This window comes from Vitis riparia, chromosome 5 (assembly GCF_004353265.1).
Source record: "Vitis riparia cultivar Riparia Gloire de Montpellier isolate 1030 chromosome 5, EGFV_Vit.rip_1.0, whole genome shotgun sequence".
NCBI classification, from domain to species: Eukaryota; Viridiplantae; Streptophyta; class Magnoliopsida; order Vitales; family Vitaceae; genus Vitis; species Vitis riparia.
The window spans coordinates 15,537,235-15,559,175 of record NC_048435.1 but is presented as its reverse complement, the minus strand read 5'-3'; the positions used below and the strand labels follow the sequence as shown (position 1 = coordinate 15,559,175).

At 37.1% G+C, this 21,941-nt stretch overlaps 1 protein-coding gene across 1 annotated transcript in view; it reads right to left on the bottom strand.

Moving 5' to 3' along the window:
• The window catches only part of LOC117913849 (beta-galactosidase 9), a 153,201-nt gene extending 134,809 nt beyond the window's left edge, over positions 1 to 18,392 (bottom strand). Inside the window, exons 1-3 of the mRNA XM_034828923.1 lie at positions 17,997 to 18,392; positions 3,367 to 3,462; positions 3,143 to 3,255 (exon numbers count right to left, since the gene is read on the bottom strand). Coding sequence (XP_034684814.1) covers positions 3,143 to 3,255; positions 3,367 to 3,462; positions 17,997 to 18,170 — 383 coding nt within the window. The 5' untranslated portion in view covers positions 18,171 to 18,392. The remainder of the gene's footprint in view (positions 1 to 3,142; positions 3,256 to 3,366; positions 3,463 to 17,996) is intronic.
• Positions 18,393 to 21,941: the final 3,549 nt, after the last annotated feature.

Genomic DNA, 21,941 nt, shown 5'->3' with positions numbered 1-21,941 from the left:
GTAGTTTGCATTTCCACTGATGCTCCTCTCCTCATTCACAATCGTCTGGGCCACCCTAGTCTCTCCAAGTTCCAGAAGATGGTCCCTCGTTTTTCCACTTTGTCGTCGCTTCCGTGTGAGTCATGTCAGCTTGGGAAACATACTCGTGTCTCGTTCCCAAAGCATTTGAATAATCGGGCAAAGTCTCCTTTTGAGCTTGTCCACACTGATGTTTGGGGTCCTTGTCGGATTGCGTCTACTTTAGGATTTCAGTATTTTGTCACTTTCATTGATGACCATTCTCGCTGTACTTGGTTATTTTTAATGAAAAATCGAGCTAAGTTATTCTCTATTTTCCAGAAATTTTATGCTGAAATCCAAACCCAATTCAATATTTCTATTCGTGTGTTACGCAGTGACAATGCCAGGGAATATTTTTCAGCCCCATTTACTTCGTTTATGTCTCATCATGGGATTCTGCATCAGTCTTCTTGTGCTCATACTCCTCAACAAAATGGGGTAGCTGAACGCAAGAATCGACATCTTGTTGAGACAGCTCGTACTATCCTCCTCCATAGTAATGTTCCTTTTCGTTTTTGGGGGGACGCTGTTCTTACCGCTTGTTATTTGATTAATCGTATGCCCTCCTCTGTCTTACACGATCAGATTCCTCACTCCCTTCTCTTCCCTGACCAACCATTTTATTTCCTTCCTCCTCGTGTCTTTGGTTGTACTTGCTTTGTTCATATTCTCACTCCTGGACAGGACAAGCTTTCCGCCAAAGCCATGAAGTGCCTCTTCTTGGGATACTCCAGACTTCAGAAGGGTTATCGTTGTTATTCCCTTGAGACTCATCGATACTTTATCTCCGCTGATGTCACTTTCTTTGAGGACTCACCATTCTTTTCCACCACTTCTGAGTCTCTTCCTGTTTCTAAAGTCTTGCCTATTCCCATTGTCTCCCCACCTGATGCTATGCCTCCTCGACCACTTCAGGTTTATCATCGTCGCCCTTGTGTCGTTGCTCCTCTCCCTTTTGCTGAGGCACCTGCTGACTCACTTCCTATCCCTTCGGTTTCACCTGCCCCGGCTCTGCCTTCTCTTAATGACTTACCCATTGCTATTCTGAAAGGTACTCGCTCTACTCGTAATCCTCATCCTATTTACAATTTTTTGAGTTATCATCGATTATCTTCACCCTATTCTGCTTTTGTTTCTGCTATATCCTCTGTTTCTCTTCCAAAGAGCACCCATGAAGCTCTTTCCCATCCAGGCTGGCGACAGGCAATGGTGGATGAAATGGCTGCTCTACACTCTAATGGCACTTGGGATCTTGTTGTTTTACCCTCTGGTAAATCTACCGTTGGCTGTCGTTGGGTCTACGCAGTTAAGGTTGGTCCTGATGGTCAGGTTGATCGCCTTAAGGCCCACTTAGTTGCTAAAGGCTATACTCAGGTTTATGGTTCTGATTATGGTGACACATTCTCTCCTCTTGCCAAGATTGCTTCTGTCCGTCTGCTTCTCTCCATGGCTGCTATGTGTTCTTGGCCTCTTTATCAGTTGGATATTAAAAATGTCTTCCTTCATGGTGATCTTGCCGAGGAAGTTTATATGGAGCAACCTCCTGGTTTTGTTGCTCAGGGGGAGTCTGGTTTAGTGTGCAGGTTACGCCGTTCTCTATATGGCTTGAAACAATCTCCTCGAGCATGGTTTGGCCGTTTTAGTTCTGTTGTTCAAGAGTTTGGCATGCTTCGCAGTACAACAGACCATTCAGTTTTCTATCATCATAACTCTTTGGGGCAGTGTATTTATCTGGTTGTTTATGTGGACGACATCGTCATTACAGGGAGTGATCAAGATGGTATTCAGAAACTAAAGCAACATCTTTTTACCCACTTTCAGACCAAAGACTTGGGGAAACTCAAGTATTTCTTGGGAATTGAGATAGCTCAATCCAGTTTTGGTGTGGTCCTTTCCCAAAGGAAGTATGCTTTAGACATCCTGGAAGAAACCGGTATGTTAGACTGTAAACCGGTAGACACACCTATGGATCCGAATGTCAAACTTGTACCAGGACAGGGGGAGCCTTTAGGAGACCCCGGGAGATATCGACGGCTCGTAGGTAAATTGAACTATCTCACCATTACTCGTCCAGACATTTCTTTTCCTGTGAGTGTTGTTAGTCAATCCCTACAGTCACCATGTGATAGCCATTGGGATGCCGTAATCCGCATTCTTCGATATATCAAAAGTACACCAGGCCAAGGTGTGTTGTACGAGAACAGAGGTCATACTCAGGTTGTTGGTTACACAGATGCAGATTGGGTTGACTCACCCACAGATAGACGTTCCACTTCAAGGTACTGTGTTTTTATTGGAGGTAATCTAATATCTTGGAAGAGTAAGAAACAAGATGTAGTGGCCAGATCTAGCGCTGAAGCCGAGTATCGAGCTATGGCTTTGGCAACATGTGAACTCATATGGTTGAGACATCTTCTTCGAGAGTTGAGATTTGGAAAGGATGAACAGATGAAACTCATCTGTGATAACCAAACCGCATTACATATTGCATCCAATCCAGTCTTTCATGAAAGGACCAAACATATTGAAATTGACTATCATTTCATTAGAGAGAAGATCGCATCAGAATATGTTGCTACAAGTTTTGTTAATTCAAATGATCAACTAGCAGACATCTTCACTAAATCTCTCAGAGGTCCTAGGATTAAATATATTTGTAATAAGCTTGGTGCATATGATGTATATGCTCCAGCTTGAGGGGGAGTGTTGAATATAATGTATTTATAGTGTATAATCTTTCCTTGTTAATATAGGTCACATGTATGGTAGTTAGGACTCCTAGCCTTGTATATATATATATTTCTCAATTGTAAGTAGATATTACATGAATGAGAATTAAGGTCTTTCTTTTTTCTCTCTCTCTCAACATGCCCAATTAAACAAAGAAATAACAAGCATGCACCACCTTAGTTGCAACACACCCAGAGGACAGAACATTGAAAAAAATAAAAAGGCATCAAAATATTCTCAATCATGCAGTAGGATGAAAAACTATGTCAAAGCTAACAGATGTCATCTTCCAGTTATGGGATCATAAGTAGAAAAAGAAATAGAAAAATCCGTATTGGAAAGAAGGTGAGACCCGAAATTCCATTCGGCACAAACATAAGGACCAATGCGGAGATGGAGATACAGCCCACTAGATCCCACTAGCTTCACAAACTTGACAATGTCATATCTTCCTTCAAAGTTATACTGAACACACAATTGATAAATGAAAGGAATAGGTAAGTAGAAAGAAATGAACATTGTCCAAGATAACCATCCAAGGTGGCTTCCAGATCGGACCATAAATAAATATCTCACCTGTCGTCTAACTGGCTCATGCCCATTCCAGAATACATAAGTTTGGATAACATCTGCCCCACCTTCCTTGCTCTTTGCAATAAGATCAGGCCACATCTGAGATCATTTGAAACATATAAGACATGGATAAACACATGATCCAACCTCGTGTAATAAAAAGTGACTGATCCAATAACAGAATGACATATCGATTCTAGAAGCATAACTGTGAGCAAGGAAAAAGAAGTGTTTAAAAAAAATGCATACTTACTAATGGAACAGCATAACAAAAGTAGCAGGATAACAAGAAAAGAGAAGATTAGAACACGACAGTCGAAGTGGAAAAAAACAAACTCAGGGTTGTGGCTAAAGCAAAGTGAATTCAACCCAGCCCAACCAATGTGTGAGCTTGCCTAGAGTTGTTACATGTAAGTTGGCTTTGAGTTGAGCACCTCCAAGGAGTTAAGGCTGCATTAAGCTATGGGCAGTCAGCTCACGACTAGGGTTTGGATTGGGCTAAACCTCTATTGCCCCCAATGATTGGAATTGCTATCTGACATGTATTGCCTCCAATTAGGTTCACTTTCTTCGTCATTGCATACTCAATAAAAATGCAGTACAGTCATAGAACTGAATAATATTCATAGAGAACAAATAAAACTAAAAGAAATAAAAGAAAAAAATTCTTGACTTAGATGGGAAGAATCTCACAGCATGTTTAAAACTATATGACTTGACATACTTGATTTAAAGTGGCTGGTGGTTTTGAATACCTTTTCAGTTGTTTGAGTGGATTTTTACCTGCTAGTTTGGTGACATCTTGCTGGATGCACTTATGTTTTGATCATTGATTTAGAAGGCTGGCAGATTTCTGGAGTAGAATTTTTTGGAAAAAATGACGGTCAGGGTGGTCTGCATCCATTCAAAGTCCTTTGAGCTTGTATCTAGATGGATGAAGGGGTGAGTAGAGGAGCAGTTTGTGGAGAGGGGTAAAGGCTATCAAAGATGGATCAAGATGAGTGGGAAGGTGCTGGGATGGTTACTAGAAGTTCTTGATCTTCGCTGTAAGTGGAAGGGGGAAAGGTTGCTACAGAGAGAAATGAAAGACAATGGAAGATGGTTCATGGAAGATCTGTGGCAAAACAAAGCTGGAAGATACCATTTATTATCAGTCATGTCAGAGGATGCGAGAAGATATTTTGTTATCATTCCAGAGGGTTCTGATCTTCTTGGGTTTATGGGTAGAAAGTTGTGGGAGATGGGAATTGAGGGCCTTGATGGGGTCAGTGGAGGCAAGGGCAAGCCTAAACCCATAGGACCTTCAGGGAGCAGATCATTTGTTATGGAAGGAGTTACTTATGCGGATACACCAAAAAATCATCCAAAAATTTTGAGTGATGTAGCATGGGTCAAGGTGGCAGAATCCTGTCTCCAAGGCCTTCAGCAGCTGCTTGGTGGGTAAGTGGAGAGCCAAGGATGTTCCAGTTCCTCATTTCAGAGATGTCCAAAGATGGGCATTCCATTGGTGGAGCATTCTGGTAAAAAGGATGTGCATGGCAATGAAGATACAATGGTGGTAGCTCCTCATGGAACCTTGAACCAATGGGCCCCATTGTTCTATGAATATGAGTCTATCAAATCATGGTGAGAGTGGGAGCAAAAAGGTTGTTTTTGGTGGAATCAAATAATTGTACCTAATTTTAAGAAGTTTATTTGATTTATTCCTGTTTTTGTGCATATATAAATTAGTTGACTATATAAATTAGGAAAGTTGTAATTAGAGGATTTGTAGGAAGAATTTTAGGAGTAGGTCAGCTATCTTATTTGGTTTCCATTTATTGTACAAGTTTGAAACTTATACATATACCTGGACTATTTTTTCCTTGAGCAAATGAGAAGATTTCTTATTTTGTAACATGGTATCAGAGCTGAAAAAAAATTTCCTACTAGTTTTTCCTTCTTCTTCTTCACCTTCATTGCCAAGCCTTGCCTATCATATTCACAACCTTATATTGCCATCAACCCTTATTTATCCCCTACTTCTTCCTTGGTTTTCTTCTTCAAAGGACGGAAGAAACTTTTGCTGGAATATTGTCAAACCAACCCAAGACAACAACCCATTTCAATAATCCCACAATCCAGATTACAACTGAGAAGCTCAATGGGCATAATCAGCAAAACTTTTCCTTAAAAGTAGAGAGAAAATGGGATGTTTACATGGTACCATTGAGGTACCAAAACAATTTGATCCATCTTTTGAATCATGGGATGCTGAAAATTCCATGATATTGTCGTGGCTGCTGAATTCAATGCAACCAGAAATTGGCAAACGTTTTTTGTTTCTTTCTTTGGCTAAGGAGGTTTGGACATTGTGTCACAAACATACTCGAAGAAAGGAGACACTGCTCAAATCCATGAACTAAAGACCATGATCTATGACACTAAGCAGAAAGATCTCTCAGTGATAGCCTACTACAACACATTAAAAGTCTTGAGGCAAGAGTTGGATCTCTATCAACATATTGAAATGGAATATGCGTTAGATGCAACAAGGCTAGCTAAGATGATTGAACAGGATCAAATCTTTAATCTTTTGGCTGGATTAAATCCACAGTTGGATCAGGAAGAGGTCAAATACTTGGAAAATATCCTCTTCCATCCTTACATGAAGTTTATTCCTAGGTGTAGTGAAGAGTCTAGAAGGGTTGTCATGACAGGACCAACTCCACAAGAGAATTCAGCACTCAATACAATTCAAGACGGCAATCTTGGACTTCCAAAAGGGGGAGAAAATGAGAGTAGATGGTCTGATCATTGCAATAAGCCAAGACACACTAGAGAGACTTGTTGGAAATTGCATGGAAAGCCACCATCAAGGGCCAAGGACAGCCACAAGTGCAACAAGCAGTTCAGAACCAGCAAAGGATTTTAGTGTGAAGCAATGAATGCACTATCATTTGAGACACCAGGTTCAACATCAACCTCAAACAATCTCCCTTTTATAAAAGAACAACTAGATCTCTTGTATAAGATTATACAAGAATCTAATGTTTCCTCTTCCTCCACTTCTTGTGCTTTTGCACAGTTAGGTACTTTTAAAACAACTCTTAGTACTTCAAGTAATCTTCATTCTAACTCTTGGATTATTGATTCAAGGGCAACTTATCACATGACTAAAGAGTCTAATATTTGTTTATCCTACATTTCACATTATAATAACCAAAAAGTAGAGATTGCTAATGGATCTTTGACTCCCATTAGTGGTAAAGCCAATGTTCCAATCACTCATAATATCACTTTTTCATCTGTTTTACATGTCTCAAATGTGTCATGTAACTTATTATCCATCAATAAATTAACAAAATCTCAAAATTGTTCTATAACTTTTTATTATCCCTCATCAAATTCCCAAAAAAAAAAAACCTTACATATGATTAGAGATTTTAAAAAATTAAAATGAACCCCTATAAAAATATAAATTTTATTTTGAATTTTTATATATAAAAAATAATTATATTTAAATGCCACAAAAAAAAAAATTACACAAAAATAATGTTATAAATTTAAACAAAATTAACAAAAAAAAAAAAATTACTTTATAGAGTTAATTCCACTCACCTTCTTTTAGATTTGGGTTGAATATACTTAGTCACTATATCCCATTCATTTGTTAATTTTACTTACTTTCATTTTAAATCAAAAGAAAGGAGTTATTTAAATAAATTTCAAGTTAATAATGGCCAAGTGTATTTAATGCAAACCCTAAGGAGCGTAGTATATTTAATCCAAATGAGTGAAATTAACCTTTACTTTTATTAAGTTAAATAAAATTAAAAAGAAAATAAAATATTTATAAAATATACTAAATATCCTTACTTATTGTTCCTTTTTATTCTATCCTTATTGTTTTTTTAATAAAATTAAGTTTTTATTATTTTGTATTTTATATTTTATTAAATAATTTTTCCATGGGATAATCCCTTCCATCACTTGAAAATTTTAAATTTATTCATATTAATTGGATTTATGTTTAGTCTTAACCATTGAAGTGAATATAACTAATAAAATAAAAAGGTGGTGTTGACTGTTTAAAATCTGGTGTCATCCCTGACCGTGTTGAGGTGGAGAACCAGTGTGCTTTATCTAACCAGATGACCGACTGCTGTACCCCTAAGGAATCTATTGTCAGGTCGCATAAGGAGGATTCGGATTTCCTTATTGATGGCCTGTCCCCCGGGAAAATGGCCAAAGTGCGAGAGGTATTATGCTCTCTTGACATTAAGGTGTATTCTAGGAGGAAGAATAGAGGCCCCATAGGTTATTGAGACTTGTTGGTTTTGGCTCGGAAGGTTAGGGTCTTCGTGTTTTCCCATGAAAATCATTAGCTGGAACGTGAGGGGTTTGGGTTCAAGGAATAAGCGTAGGATGGTCAAAGATTTTCTTAGGTCAGAGAATCCGGATGTTGTGATGATTCAGGAAACAAAGAAGGAGAAGTGTGACAGAAATTTTGTGGGAAGTGTCTGGACGATCAGAAATAAGGATTGGGTCGCTCTTCCGGCGTCTGGGGCATCAGGTGGGATTTTGATCATCTGGGATTCAAAAAAGCTGTGTAGAGAGGAGGTGGTAATAGGATCTTTCTCGGTCTCAGTCAAGTTCTCTTTGGACGATTGTGGACCTCTTTGGATTTCTGCTGTTTATGGTCCAAATAGTCCCTCACTTAGGAAGGATTTTTGGGTGGAACTTTTTGACATATATGGATTAACTTACCCGCTATGGTGTGTGGGCGGTGATTTTAATGTCATTAGGAGAAGCTCAGAAAAAATGGGGGGTTCTAGCTTAACTCCAAGCATGAGGGACTTTGATAGTTTTATTAGAGAATGTGAGTTGCTTAACCCGCCTCTTCGGAATGCTTCATTCACTTGGTCGAATATGCAAGAGTCTCCCGTGTGTAAGAGATTGGACCGTTTTCTCTTCTCAAATGAGTGGGGGATGCTCTTCCCCCAAGGCCTTCAAGAAGCCTTAATCAGAAGGACATCGGATCACTGGCCAATTGTTATGGATACCAACCCGTTTATGTGGGGGCCAACACCTTTTAGGTTTGAGAATATGTGGTTACAACATTCTAAATTCAAGGAGAACTTTAAAGATTGGTGGAGTGGGTTTCAAGGAAACGGATGGGAAGGTCATAAGTTCATGAGGAGACTTCAATATGTTAAAGCTAAATTGAAGGAGTGGAATAAGTTTTCTTTTGGAGAGCTTAAAGAAAAGAAAAAAGTATTCTCAATGATTTAGCTAACTTTGATGCCATTGAGCAGGAAGGGGGTCTCAATCCTGATTTGTTAAGCCAAAGAGCCTCAAGAAAAGGGGAGCTAGAGGAATTAATATTGAGGGAGGAAATTCATTGGAGACAAAAAGCCAAAGTGAAATGGGTCAAGGAAGGGGATTGCAATTCTAAGTTTTATCATAAAGTGGCTAATGGCAGGCGGAATAGGAAATACATTAAGGAGTTGGAGGATGAGAGGGGCTTAGTGCTGAAGAATGCCGAGAGTATCACAGAGGAGATCTTACAGTACTTTGAAAAGCTTTACACAAATCCTACAGGAGAGTCTTGGGGTGTTGAAGGATTAGATTGGTCCCCTATTTCGAATGAGAGTGCGCTAAGGTTAGACTCCCCTTTCACTGAAGAAGAGATTTATAAGGCCATTTTTCAGTTGGATAGGGACAAGGCTCCGGGGCCAGATGGCTTTACTATTGCCGTATTCCAAGAGTGTTGGGATGTGATTAAGGAGGATTTGGTGAGAGTGTTCGCTGAATTTCATAGGAGTGGAATTATCAATCAAAGCACTAATGCCTCTTTCATTGTTCTAATACCCAAAAAGAGCTTGTCAAAGAGAATATCAGACTTTAGACCCATTAGTTTGATTACTAGTCTCTACAAGATAATAGCCAAAGTGCTCTCAGGGCGTCTAAGAGGGGTTTTACATGAGACCATCCACTATACTCAAGGCGCTTTTGTTCAAGGGAGACAAATATTGGACGCGGTTCTTATAGCGAATGAGATAGTGGATGAGAGAAGAAGGTCAAGGGAGGAAGGTATCGTATTCAAAATAGACTTCGAAAAGGCATACGATCACGTGAAGTGGGATTTTTTGGATCACGTGTTAGAAAAGAAGGGGTTCAGTCCTAGATGGAGGAAATGGATGAGTGGATGTTTATCTTCGGTATCTTATGCAATCTTGGTGAATGGTAGTGCTAAAGGGTGGGTTAAGGCATCAAGAGGATTGAGACAAGGCGACCCTTTATCCCCTTTTTTGTTTACTTTAGTCGCAGATGTATTGAGCAGGATGCTTATGAGAGCTGAGGAAAGAAATTTGATGGAGGGTTTCAGGGTGGGTAGGAATAGAACTAGGGTGTCCCATTTGCAATTTGCTGATGACACCATATTCTTTTCTAACTCTAGGGAGGAAGAGCTGCAGACTCTGAAGAGTCTTTTGTTAGTGTTTGGGCACATTTCTGGGCTCAAGGTCAATCTTAACAAGAGTAGTATTTATGGCATCAATCTTGATCAGGTTCATCTTTCAAGATTGGCTGAGATGCTTGATTGTAAGGTGTCTGGATGGCCTATTCTTTATCTGGGTCTCCCTTTGGGCGGGAACCCTAAGGCGCGCGGCTTTTGGGATCCAGTGATTGAGAGAATCTCAAGTAGATTAGATGGGTGGCAAAAGGCCTACTTATCCTTCGGGGGGAGGATAACTCTCATCCAATCTTGTCTTACCCAGTTGCCAAGTTACTTCCTTTCCTTATTCAAAATTCCCGCTTCAATGGCTGCAAAAATCGAGAGGTTGCAGAGGGATTTCTTATGGTCAGGGGTTGGGGAAGGCAAAAGGGATCATTTAGTGAGGTGGGATGTGGTGTGCAAACCGAAGACAATAGGGGGTTTGGGTTTGGGGAATATTTCTTGGAGGAATCTCGCTCTTCTAGGGAAATGGTTATGGAGGTACCCTAGAGAGGGTTCAGCTCTTTGGCATCAGGTCATTTTAAGCATTTATGGTGCACACTCTAATGGTTGGGATGCTAACACTCTAGTCAGATGGTCACATCGCTGTCCTTGGAAGGCTATTGCTCAAGTCTTTCAGGGGTTTTCTTTGATTACTCGGTTTGTGGTAGGAAATGGGGAAAGAATTCGGTTCTGGGAAGATTTGTGGCGGGGGGACCAACCTTTGGGAACCCAATATCCAAGACTATTTAGAGTAGTTGTGGATAAAAACATTTCTATTTCTTCAGTTCTCGGTCCATCTCGGCCTTTCTTGTGGAATTTGAATTTCCGCCGTAACCTGTTAGATTCTGAGATTGAGGACTTAGAAGGCCTCATGCGCTCTCTTGATGATTTGTATCTCTCTCCTTCGATCCCAGATGCTAGATCATGGCCATTATCCTCTTCAGGGCTTTTTTCAGTCAAATCCTTTTTTCTAGCATTATCTCAATCTTCTGGATCTCCTCAGAACTTTCCTTCAAAGTTTGTGTGGAAGTCTCAAGTTCCTTTCAAAGTGAAGTCATTTGTCTGGTTAGTGGCGCACAAGAAGGTGAATACTAATGACATGTTGCAAGTGAGAAGACCCTACAAAGCCCTTAGTCCTGATATTTGTATCCTGTGCATGAAGCACGGGGAATCAGCAGATCACCTTTTTCTTCATTGTTCCTTGACGATTGGGTTGTGGCACAGGTTATTTCAGTTAGTTAAGATGGATTGGGTTTCTCCAAGGAGCATATATGACATGATGTCCATCAAATTTCAAGGCTTCGGTAATTCTAAGAGAGGGGTAGTCTTGTGGCAAGCTGCGAGCATAGCTCTAATTCGGGTTGTGTGGTGGGAAAGAAACGCAAGGATTTTCGAGGATAAAGCAAGGAATTCAGAGTCCCTTTGGGACTCTATAGTTTTCCTTGCTTCCCTTTGGGCTTTCTGTTCCAAGGCATTTAAGGGGACTCCCCTTAATGTGATTCAGTTGGATTGGATAGCGGTGTGTTCTCCATAGGGATTGGTTTTTAGTGGGAGTTTGTTTGTTTTTGTGTTTTTTCCTGTATTTTAGTTGTCTTTGGTGGGAGGATTTCTCATCCTTCTTCTTGTACTTCTTTTTATATTAATATATCTTTGTGGCGTTTCCAATCAAAAAAAAAAATATAACTAATAAAATACTTTGAACTATAGACAATAATAAGTAATAAATAATTTTTACATGGTATATATTTTTTTTATAAGAAAAGAAATTGTATTAAAAAGAGGCGCTAAAAAAGCGGCCCAATAAATACAAGAAAGATACACTCACCCCCTTAACAGTTGAAACAAAAAACTATCCAAAAGGATATACAATAGACAACCCCTCCCTCAAGAAGAACCCACCCAATCGATGAAATCTATTAACGTCGAAGGACCATCTTTTATAAACAAGTTAGTCTCCAACCATAATAAGTACACAAAGGAACCTTTTAGCCTTTGGATCGACAACACGTCATCTTCAAAGGTGTGTATGTTTCTTGCCTTCCAAACTGTCCAAAAAATGCAGAAGGGACCTGTTCTCCAAACTTTCTTACATTTCTTACCCACGAAAGACCCATTCCAACTCAAGAGGGTTTCCCTAACTGAAGAAAGGACCACCCACAAAACTCTAAAAAGAGAAAAGAACATCTCCCACAAAGCCCTTGTCTTTACACAATGAAGAAGTAAGTGATCCATGGATTCCTCATTTGAATGACAAAGAAAACACCTATTAGCTAAGCCCAACCCCTCTTCTAAATTTGGTCCAAAGTTAAAACTTTTCCCCACAAGGCCTCCAAAGCAAAGAAGCTTATTTTTTGCTGCGCACAAGAATTCCAAATGATCTTCATTGGGAAGTAAACTGAAGATTCCGGCCCTAAGGCTTTATAAAGAGACTTTATATAGAATTTACCACTCTTCGTTGGCGGCCATAGCACCCTATCCTCCTCAACCAAATTCACTCTCTTCCCACCCAGCCATAACAAAAGCCTCTCCACCTCATCCACCTCCCAATCATTGAAAGGTCTAATAAAACGAGGACTCCAGCTCCCCCAACCTTTTGAGACATTCCAAACATCCTTCACCCAAGCCTCTTTGAAAACAACTAAGGCAAATAAAAAAGGGGAAGGAAACACACAAAGGTGTGTCGCCACACCACTTATCCCTCCAAAAACTCACCCTCTGCCCATTACCCACCACAAAGGAGAGCCTACTGTGAATGAGGTGCCAAAGCTTCCTAATTGCTTTCCACAACCCCACACCATATCCCCCTCTTACTTCGCAAGAACACCAGCCACCTTGATCCTCCCCATACTTCCCCCTTATTACTTGATTCCAAAAAGCCTCTCTCTCCTTTACAAAACATCGGTTTCATTTGCCAAGGAGAGCCTTATTGAAAATAGTAAGACTCTTAACCACTAAACCCCCTTTTTTTATCTGAACAAACAGTCACTCACCTTACCAAATGAGGTTTTCCCTCAAGAGCCCCACCACCCCATGGAAAATCCCTCTAAATCTGCTCCAGCCTCAATCTCACTGACCTTGGTAAGTGAAGGATAGACATGAAGTAAATAGGCAAACTCAACAGCATGCTTCGAATCAAGGTAATTCTCCCACCCTTAGAGATGTATTGTCACTTCCACCATTTGAAAAAAAATTCATGGTATATTCTCTTCCACCATTTGAAAATTTTAAATTTATTCACATTAATTAGATTTATATTTAGTTTTAGTCATTGCAGATAATATAACTAATAAAATGCTTTGAATTATAGATAGTAATAAGCATCTTACACTTTATTTAAGTCGATATATGAATTCATTAAAAGTTTAAATATCAAATAAATGTTCTTAATTTCATGTAGTTTATTTGATTTATTCCTGATGTTGTGCATATTTCAATTGGTTGACCATATAAATTAGGAAAATTGTAATTTAGAGGATTTGTAGAAAGAATTTTAGGAGTAGGTCAACTATCTTATTTGGTTTACATTTATTGTACAAGTTTGAAAGTTGTATATATATACATATATACACATATTTTTTCCATGAGTAAAAAAGAAGATTTCTTATTTTCCAACAGTTTTAACCTTTTTGATATCATAGGTTTGAATAAGGAAGCTAGAAAGGGTGGGATTATCAGGCTAAATCTTCGGCTAATTAAATAGAACTCTTAGGCTAGAGAGCTTGGGCTAAAGGATAGGATGGTAAGGGCCAACTTGGCTAGGCTTAGGTTAAGTGAAGGGAGTTTGGGCTCAGGGAAAAGGGTTAGGCATATGGATTTGAGCTAGAAGCTAGCTAGTGGGCTATATATGGAGGGGCCTAAATCAAAATGGGTCATTTCCAAAAGGAAGGTGAAAATGGTGAAAATGGGCCACCAAGATTTAAAAGGGATGAACCTTCGTTGAGAAACAACATGGTCTCACTATGACGGTCAAAGAGGTGTTGGGAGAGATTTTATCAATTTCTCAATATGGTCTATCCTTTAACAAAGAGGAGACCAATGGCAAGGTGTTTTAGTCCTAGCTCAAAGAAGCCTTCTTATGGTGGTTCGGAGAGTAACATGGGCTTTACATTGCTTATTTTGAAGATGGGTCTTCGTCTCCTTCCTTATAAAAGGAGGTGTTATTTGCTCTCTCTGAGATGGATGGGGACAAAGAGCCAAGGTCAAATGATTCTTCTAAGGCCTTTTGGAAATTTTGTTGGCCTATAGTGGGTAAGGAGGTGATGTTGTTTTTCAAGAATTTTCATCCAAAGGAGGTTTTTAGGCACAATCTCAATGTCACTTTTCTAGCTCTTGTTCCTAAGAAGGGAGGGGCGGATGACATTAAGTATTTTAAGCCAATCAACATGGTGGGTAATATCTATAAACTTCTTGCTAAAGAGCTAGTGAATAGGCTAAAGAGGGTGGTTGAGAAGGTGGCGTCAGATTTTGAAAATGCCTTTGCGGGAAGTAAGCAAATGAGGTAGTTGATTCCATGAAGAGAAGCTTTAAGGTAAGTTTAGTTTGCAAATTGGATGTAGAAAAGGCTTACAAGCATGTGGGTTGGAACTTTCTCGTTTCATTGATGGAAAAAACGGGCTTTAGTGTGAAATTGAGAAATTGGATTCAATTTTGTGCCTCTTCTATAAGGATGTTAGTGTTAGTTGATGGTTTCCTTTCAAAGTTCTTCCAGATTGGAAGAGGTTTATGGTAGAGTAACCCTCTCTCACCTTATCTTTTTGTATTAGTTATGAAAGCTCTGAGCAACCTAATCTCAAGAGCTAAGTAGGGAGGGTTTATTCATGGTTTCAAAGTAGAAGCAGATGGGAAAAAGGTTTCCAAGTCCCCCACCTACTATTAGCATATGATACTTTTCTTTTTTGTGAGACTAATTTGGATCGACTAAGATATTGGAGGTGGATTGTTATTGACTTTGAGGTCATGTCAAGTTTGAAAATTAACCTTCAAAAGAGTAAGCTCATCTAGTAGGGAATGTGGATGGTTTGGCTTCTTTACTTAAGTGCAAGGTTAGGCAGTTTCTCACTTCTTATCTCGATCTACCCTTGGGAGCCTCATAAGTCTTCTATTATGTGGAATGCTATTGAGTAAAGATTCAATAGGAGATTAACCTCTTGGAAGAAGCAATATTTGTCTAAGGGAGGTAGATTAGTTCTTATCAAGAGTACCCTTTCAAGTTTACCAATCTACTCTATGTCCCTCTTTGCTATTTCTAAGAAGGTGATAAACAAATTAGAAAAGATTCAAAGAGATTTTTTGTGGGGAAATCTATGAGAATGCAACAAGATGCACTTAGTAAGCAAGCCTAAGGTTTGCAAAGAAAAAAAGTTAAGAGGTTTGGGTATTAGAAGATTGAAGGTTCTCAATCAAGCCTTACTTGGCAAATGGTAGCAAAGGTTGGCTCTTGAGCAAGAGAGCTTATGGAGGAAGATCATTAAAGGGAAATTCAGGGAAATGGAAGGGAGAGTGGATTTCTTGTGAGGTGAAGGAGCCTTTAGGTACAAGTATATGGAAAGACATTAGAAAAGATTAGGAGGATTTCAGCCATAGGATAATCATATAGATTAAAAATGGTAGAAGAACAAAATTTTGGAGAGATAGCTGGATGGGGGAGATCAGTCTAAAGGAAGCTTTTCCTCTGCTGTTTAGTTTAGCTTCTTATCAAACTGCCACAGTTGCAGACCTATGGGAAAGGAGAGACAATGAAGGTGAGTGACTGATGCAATTTAAAAGACCCTTCTAGGATTAGGAAATGGAGGGGGTCTCCTAATTTTTGGAACTTATATATACAGAAAAAGTGCAAAATGTAAGAGAAGATTTCTTTTGATAGGTCACGTAGGAGAAGATATCATGGTTTGAAAGAGGGTAGGAAGGGTTTTTTCAATGTAAAGTCATACTACAGTTCTTTGTCCACTGAATCTAGAGTGAGGTTCCCATTAAGGAAATTTGAGGTTCCCATGCACCTATGAGATCTTGTTTTTCAACCTGGGAAGCAGTTTGGGGAAGATTTTAACTATTGATATGTTAATGAAGAGAGGGTAGTTGATGATTAATAGATGTGGTCTTTACAAAAAGAGCGAAGAGTCTATTGACCGTATCTTGATTCGTTGTGAGAAGACAAAGGGGTTATGGATGTTTCTCTTAGCAATTTTTGGTTTGAAAGAGGCTTGATTCGTTGTGAGAGAAGAAAGGAGTTATGGATGTTTCTCTAAGCAATCTTTGGTTTGAAACAAGCATTTCTAGAGCTTATTAGAAATTTGCTTTCTAAATGAAAGTTTAAGAGATTGGATAAGAAGAGACACCATGTTTGACAAATAGCTCCTATGTATTTGTTCTAGTACATTTGGAAAAAGCATAATTATTGAATCTTTAATGGTGAAAAGCTCTCATATCAGAGATCAAAAGAGAACCCCATTAGAGCCCTCTTGGAATGGACAAACGCTTCGCTAGATTTGGGAATTTCATTGATGCTTGACTTCTTAGATGGTCTTAGTTGCAGGTAGCTGTGGGTGTCTTTTTTTTTCTTTTTTTGTTCTTGTTCTTGTTCTTGGTTGTTACATGTTGGGTTTTTTGTTTGGTTTTTCACAAATACTTGCTATGTACATAGGGTGCAGCCCTTTTTTTTGGATCTCTTTTAATATATTTGCTCTGAATGCCAGCTAAAAATAAATAAATAAAAGAACTAAAATAAGAAATAAACAACCAATGAATTCATGAAATTTACCACAAAGGAGTACTTTTAAAAACCTAAAGAATAAATACAGTCATTTGAGGAAAACTGCAATCCTAAAAAGTATGCTCATTGGATGACGAAAAATTCGCAAATGAAATTGTTTCAATGACATGGAAAACATATGGAATTTCCAATACCATTTCCATGGCAATGAAAACCCCTATCATAAAGAAATTATTCGAGTATCTCTTGAAACGAAGCAACTGCTAACAAAAAAACAAAAAGAAAAAAAGACAGCCTGTCTAGGGGCATTTCAATGCATTTTTATTTTTTTTTATCTTTAAAATAAGAAATATCAAGGCTGGAAACAAATTTGTTTAATGAGAATGAGTTTAAAAATGAAATGAAGATAAAAACTACAAAACAGAAATCACAAAACCAGAAGCTTCAGTGCTAAAGCTCACACAATAGTTTTTCTCGTCCGAATCCAAGATTCATCTGAGTTCCCAGATTTAAACAACCTACCCATTTGAATTTCTTCAAATTATGGTTTGAATTTCTAGATCTTAACCAAGTTTTCCTTGTCCAGATTTTCTTAAAAACAAAAAGGAATAGCAGTTTATAAACAACAGAAAGCATTCTGGCAAAATCCTTCCACTATATAGTCACAAGTTTATAATCGATTCATAAACACTTAATAATTCTCTAAATCAAAATAAAATGAGTTAAATATCTTTTACATGGTGAATCAAAACAAACACAACGCTTCAGAACCAAACAATAGCCTATCAAAATTAATCCCTGATAAGGTAAACAAACATGGAGAAACAATCCTTCTCGCATATATCTCATAATAGAAAAAGAAAAGGATATGAAATTTAAATTTTATCCAAATCAATTGTACTAAATTCAGTTGAATAAAGGTCTTTTCATTTCCCAGGCCCTGAATAATGGAAATCAAATTTTCCATCTTTTAAGGGGTTTTGTTGACAAGAAGACAAATCCAGTTCCAGATTTTTGGTTGTTCTGTATCTTAAATTTTAATCAAACAGAATAAAACAAAGACTATAAACTTTGTATCCTAAATTTTTTTTCTGCAGCCACCAAGGCACAAGTCAACCACAAGAAGGAAATCAAAATAGAGGAAAGCCATTGCCGAACAGCCAAAGGGTGATCGGGACACCTCAGGAGGAGTGTACTAAAATTTCAATCAAATGAAGTAAAGAAAAAACAGCAAGAATCTAAAGTTTTGTTTCCCAAGTTTTCTCGGCAACCAAACTGTGCCCAAGCAAAAGAGGGAAATCAAAAGGGGGAATGTGGTTCAAAATTTTTATCAAATAAAAAAAATAAAAAATAAAAAAAGCAATGATTCAACACTTTGTATCCTAAAAAATTTTCTCAGCAATCAAAAAGACCCAAGAAAACCAAAAGTGGTGGTGTGGGTACCTCGGGAGTGGCCCGAGGGTAATGAATACCGGCGGAAATAAGCATCCGCCGCTTGCCATCGATGAGGAGAGCTCTGTGATCGTAGCTCACATTGAAAGGCGCGAACGACACGCCCAGCTGAATTATCAAAGAAAAACACAGAAGTGCAGCAAACAAAGGTCTGCCGGGAAACATTTTCCGGGAGAGGAGAGAATTTTTATGGCGAAGAACGAGACGAAATATGAGTGTAGAGATAAACGGTAGTGGGTAGGGGTGGAGTACAAGAGGAAGTATGGGTGTGTGGCCCACCGCAGGCACGTAAGCAACTGCCGCTTGATTTTGGATTGGGACTGTCCACCAATAGAGACAGTCCCTTGAGCCGAGCCTTGCAATTTCTCCTTTGGTTGCTTCTTTTCCAGTTTGGGTGCATCCTGGCATAGTCCTCCATGTATAACCGACTAAAAAGTAAAAATATATACTATTCACGCACGCTTTCCAAATGCTTATTACAATAACATTTTAAAGGTCTTTAAAAAAAAAAATTTGCATAGAAACAAATTTGTAAATTATTATTTTGAATATAGAAATTATATTTACACCCATCAAAATTTATTTTTATATTAATTTTATGTACGCATTCAGTTTAATATATTAATCTTATTAATACATTTATCCATAAATTTGTTATATATCTAAAATACTTTTCTTATTCTGCACACTCATCTACTTTCCTCCCTTTTTTTCTTAACCCTTTTCTATTTAACAAGAAACTCGAAGAGCAAATATCTTTTAGTATTATTTTTAAATGAATTTTGACCAAAAAAAAAGAAAAAAAACTTGTGAAAATAGTTGAAAAATAATTAGGAAAAGTTAAGAAATTGTTTAAAAATGTTAAATCATAATAAACAAAAAATGGCAAGAGAAATGAGGAAAAAAAGATTCATTTCATGTTATCTGCACCTAAAAGGTAGACACCATGCAAATATTTGAGTTTAGTATAATGGACACTAAGGAAGGGTCTAGACCCGTTAGGTCAAACATTGTGCAAATTTTTAACCTTAGTATGTTAAGCATTAAGGAGAGAGATTGTTGTGTATTTTTCCTACTGAAAAATCACTATTAAAGTGAATACGGAGAGAAATTGGGTGGATGCAAATATAATTCCCCTTAAACTATTTTTTTATAAGTTGTTCTTTTATGTCATTCATGTGCAAAATCCGGCTTTTATATTCTTCATCGTTCCCCTCTTAACAAATTCTATACTTTTTCTTATATCCTTCGTATGCAAAATCACTATTTGATACACCAAAAGTTATAGCCATAATGTTATCAATAATGTAAATAGTTAAAAAGCTGTAGTTGTTAACCAAAATCATGTACAAAAGAAGATGAATGACGAGGGCCATCAAAATAGGAGAACAAAACACCTCATTGAAGCTTGGATAAGGAAAGCAAGTAGATTTATAAATCAAAATTAATCAAAGAAAAAAACAAGGTAAAAATTTGAGGTGCAAGGAAAATCTTCGAATAAAAGAAATTAGCTAATAAAAAAAAAAAAGCAAATAAGGCATAATAAAAAAGTAATGTCTAAATAATAAATAAGGAATAATATCACTCTATCCAAATCAGAGGAGAAAATTGTTTTATAATTCACCTAATCACAAACTCAAACACACATCTTATCTTATGTAATTTATCCATTATTTAGCATTTGTTTTTACATTTGTCCAATACGTTTATCTCTATCAATTCCTTTCCATCTCCTTACAAGAATCCTAAGTCATTAATCACTCAACACAAACCCATCCCACTTTCACCTAATTTAGTTAAATTTGGAATTCAATGGCCAAGGTTGAGCCTCATAACATACCCAGCCAATTAAGGCTACAATCAACCTACCTTAAGCTAGCATAGGTCAAGCAATAGAATCTAGGTTCAACTAAACTCTTACATGCTTTACATGGATTGGTATTCTCATTATCCTTGTGCCAAGAATGTTTCCAAGAGGGAACACATTTTTTATATATACCCAAGCAGTCAAAGGAAAAATGGAGAAAGAGGAGCTGATAGGATAATTTTTGGAGTCACCACAAAGGGCAACCAATAGAACAGGCTAAATAGGGAAGATACTTAAGAGGTTGGTGAAAAAATTAGGGGTAGTGAGAGTTGAACAAAAAGGTGTTTAATCTTAGGGCATGAGACTGACATCAATATGCAAAAACTATGTGTAGAGATGGCACATTTTCAACACTCAAACATGTTAGGCGGTTTATCATACAATGTGTAGAGTTAGGTTGTAATAATTACATAAAGTTAATTCTTTTTCATGGTATTTATATTTATCTTCAAACTGCACACTTAGTGGGAAATAGAAGAGCAATTTTATAACAATTTTACAAAGATAAATTAGAATTTTTTTTTTTAATGAATTTGCCAAAACTCAAACAAGAGATAACAGGTTCGAATGGATGTAGATTACATGTTATATGCTAAGAGTAAATTTGTTAAACTTGTAAACATCAAAATTTTTAGTGAAATAAATTATCACTAAATCGATGTTAAAAAAAATGTAGCTACCCAATTCGATAAAATTTGGGATCAACAAGTGATAGGTATTACACACGTTTGAGACATGGTATATTTTAAAAGATGACATACGACCAAATTTGAAAGATTATAAAATTTAATCTTTTAAATAAAATTAAATCTTTCAATTGAAGTCAAAGGAGAATTAAAAAAATAAATAGTTGACAAATTCTTATAGGAAATAAATATTCAAAGTTAAAAGAGAATAAATAATAAATAAATATTATCTTGTTGATAAATTTTTTTAATGGAGAAGACAAGTTACTAAAATCAAGCAACTGAATTTTAGGGAATTTCAAAATTTAATTTCCTAATTTTACCTATATATAAGGGAGACTTCATTCCATAGAAGACTTTTTTGGATTGATGAAAACGACTTCACATGGGAAATGAGGTTTCACAAAATCTCCTCACAAGTATGAGAAATAGTAGAAAAACTACACACGTATTTTTTGTCTTTCAACAAATAAAACTTTTTTATCATCTTTCAAATTGTGATCAAGATGGAAAAATCAAATAAAAATATTCTTTTGTAAAAGAATATTACCCCATAATTTAATAATTTTAATAAAATTTTTGTTTGCATTATTTTTTTTTATGATTTTATATATTTTTACAATACTTCGTAAAATTTGTGAGTACAAATCTAACACAAGACATGTTGAATTTTAAAATTAGGAAAAAGGTTCAAAGAAGTTTGTAGATTTATATAACCTATCAACCTGCGTGATTCTGTACGAGGTTACTACGAAGAAGAGGATGACTAGGAAGCATCATCCAAGGATACTTGTTACAGAATCTCAAATATGAAACTAGGAGTGGTAGAGCTGGACAAAGAAGAAGAAATGCATAGTGACCATGATTTACTTTATAACATGATTAACGGTATCTAGAAGACACAAACCGAAATCAATAACTAGCGGGATGAAACTGAAAATTGTCATAGCTATCTCAAAATTAGCATGCTAGACCTTGAGACCGACTTAGTCAACCATTGTCTCAACCTTCTCATCAATTTGAAATGATACACATTTTCAATCTTTAACCAAAGAAGACGAGTCCTCAAGGATGTCAGTCTTTGGAATTGGTGCTTAAATCTTCTAGTGGGCCTCTTTTGGGGTTGATTTTAAGCCCTTGGGAATCACTTTTACTAGAATTTTGCACAAAGAGTTTGTTTGGTGAGCAAGAAAAAAGTTATTCTCAAATAATTGGAGCCACTTTAGCAATAGTTTTGAGAAGTAGGTAGAATATAGCTTTTCAAAAGTAATTTTTCAAGAATCAAGACCTTTTATTTTAAATTACCTATTATATCTTCAAATAATTTTCTTTTACAATTTCTTTACAAAGCCTTTTCCTTTCTTATTCTCTTATTCTCTTTGA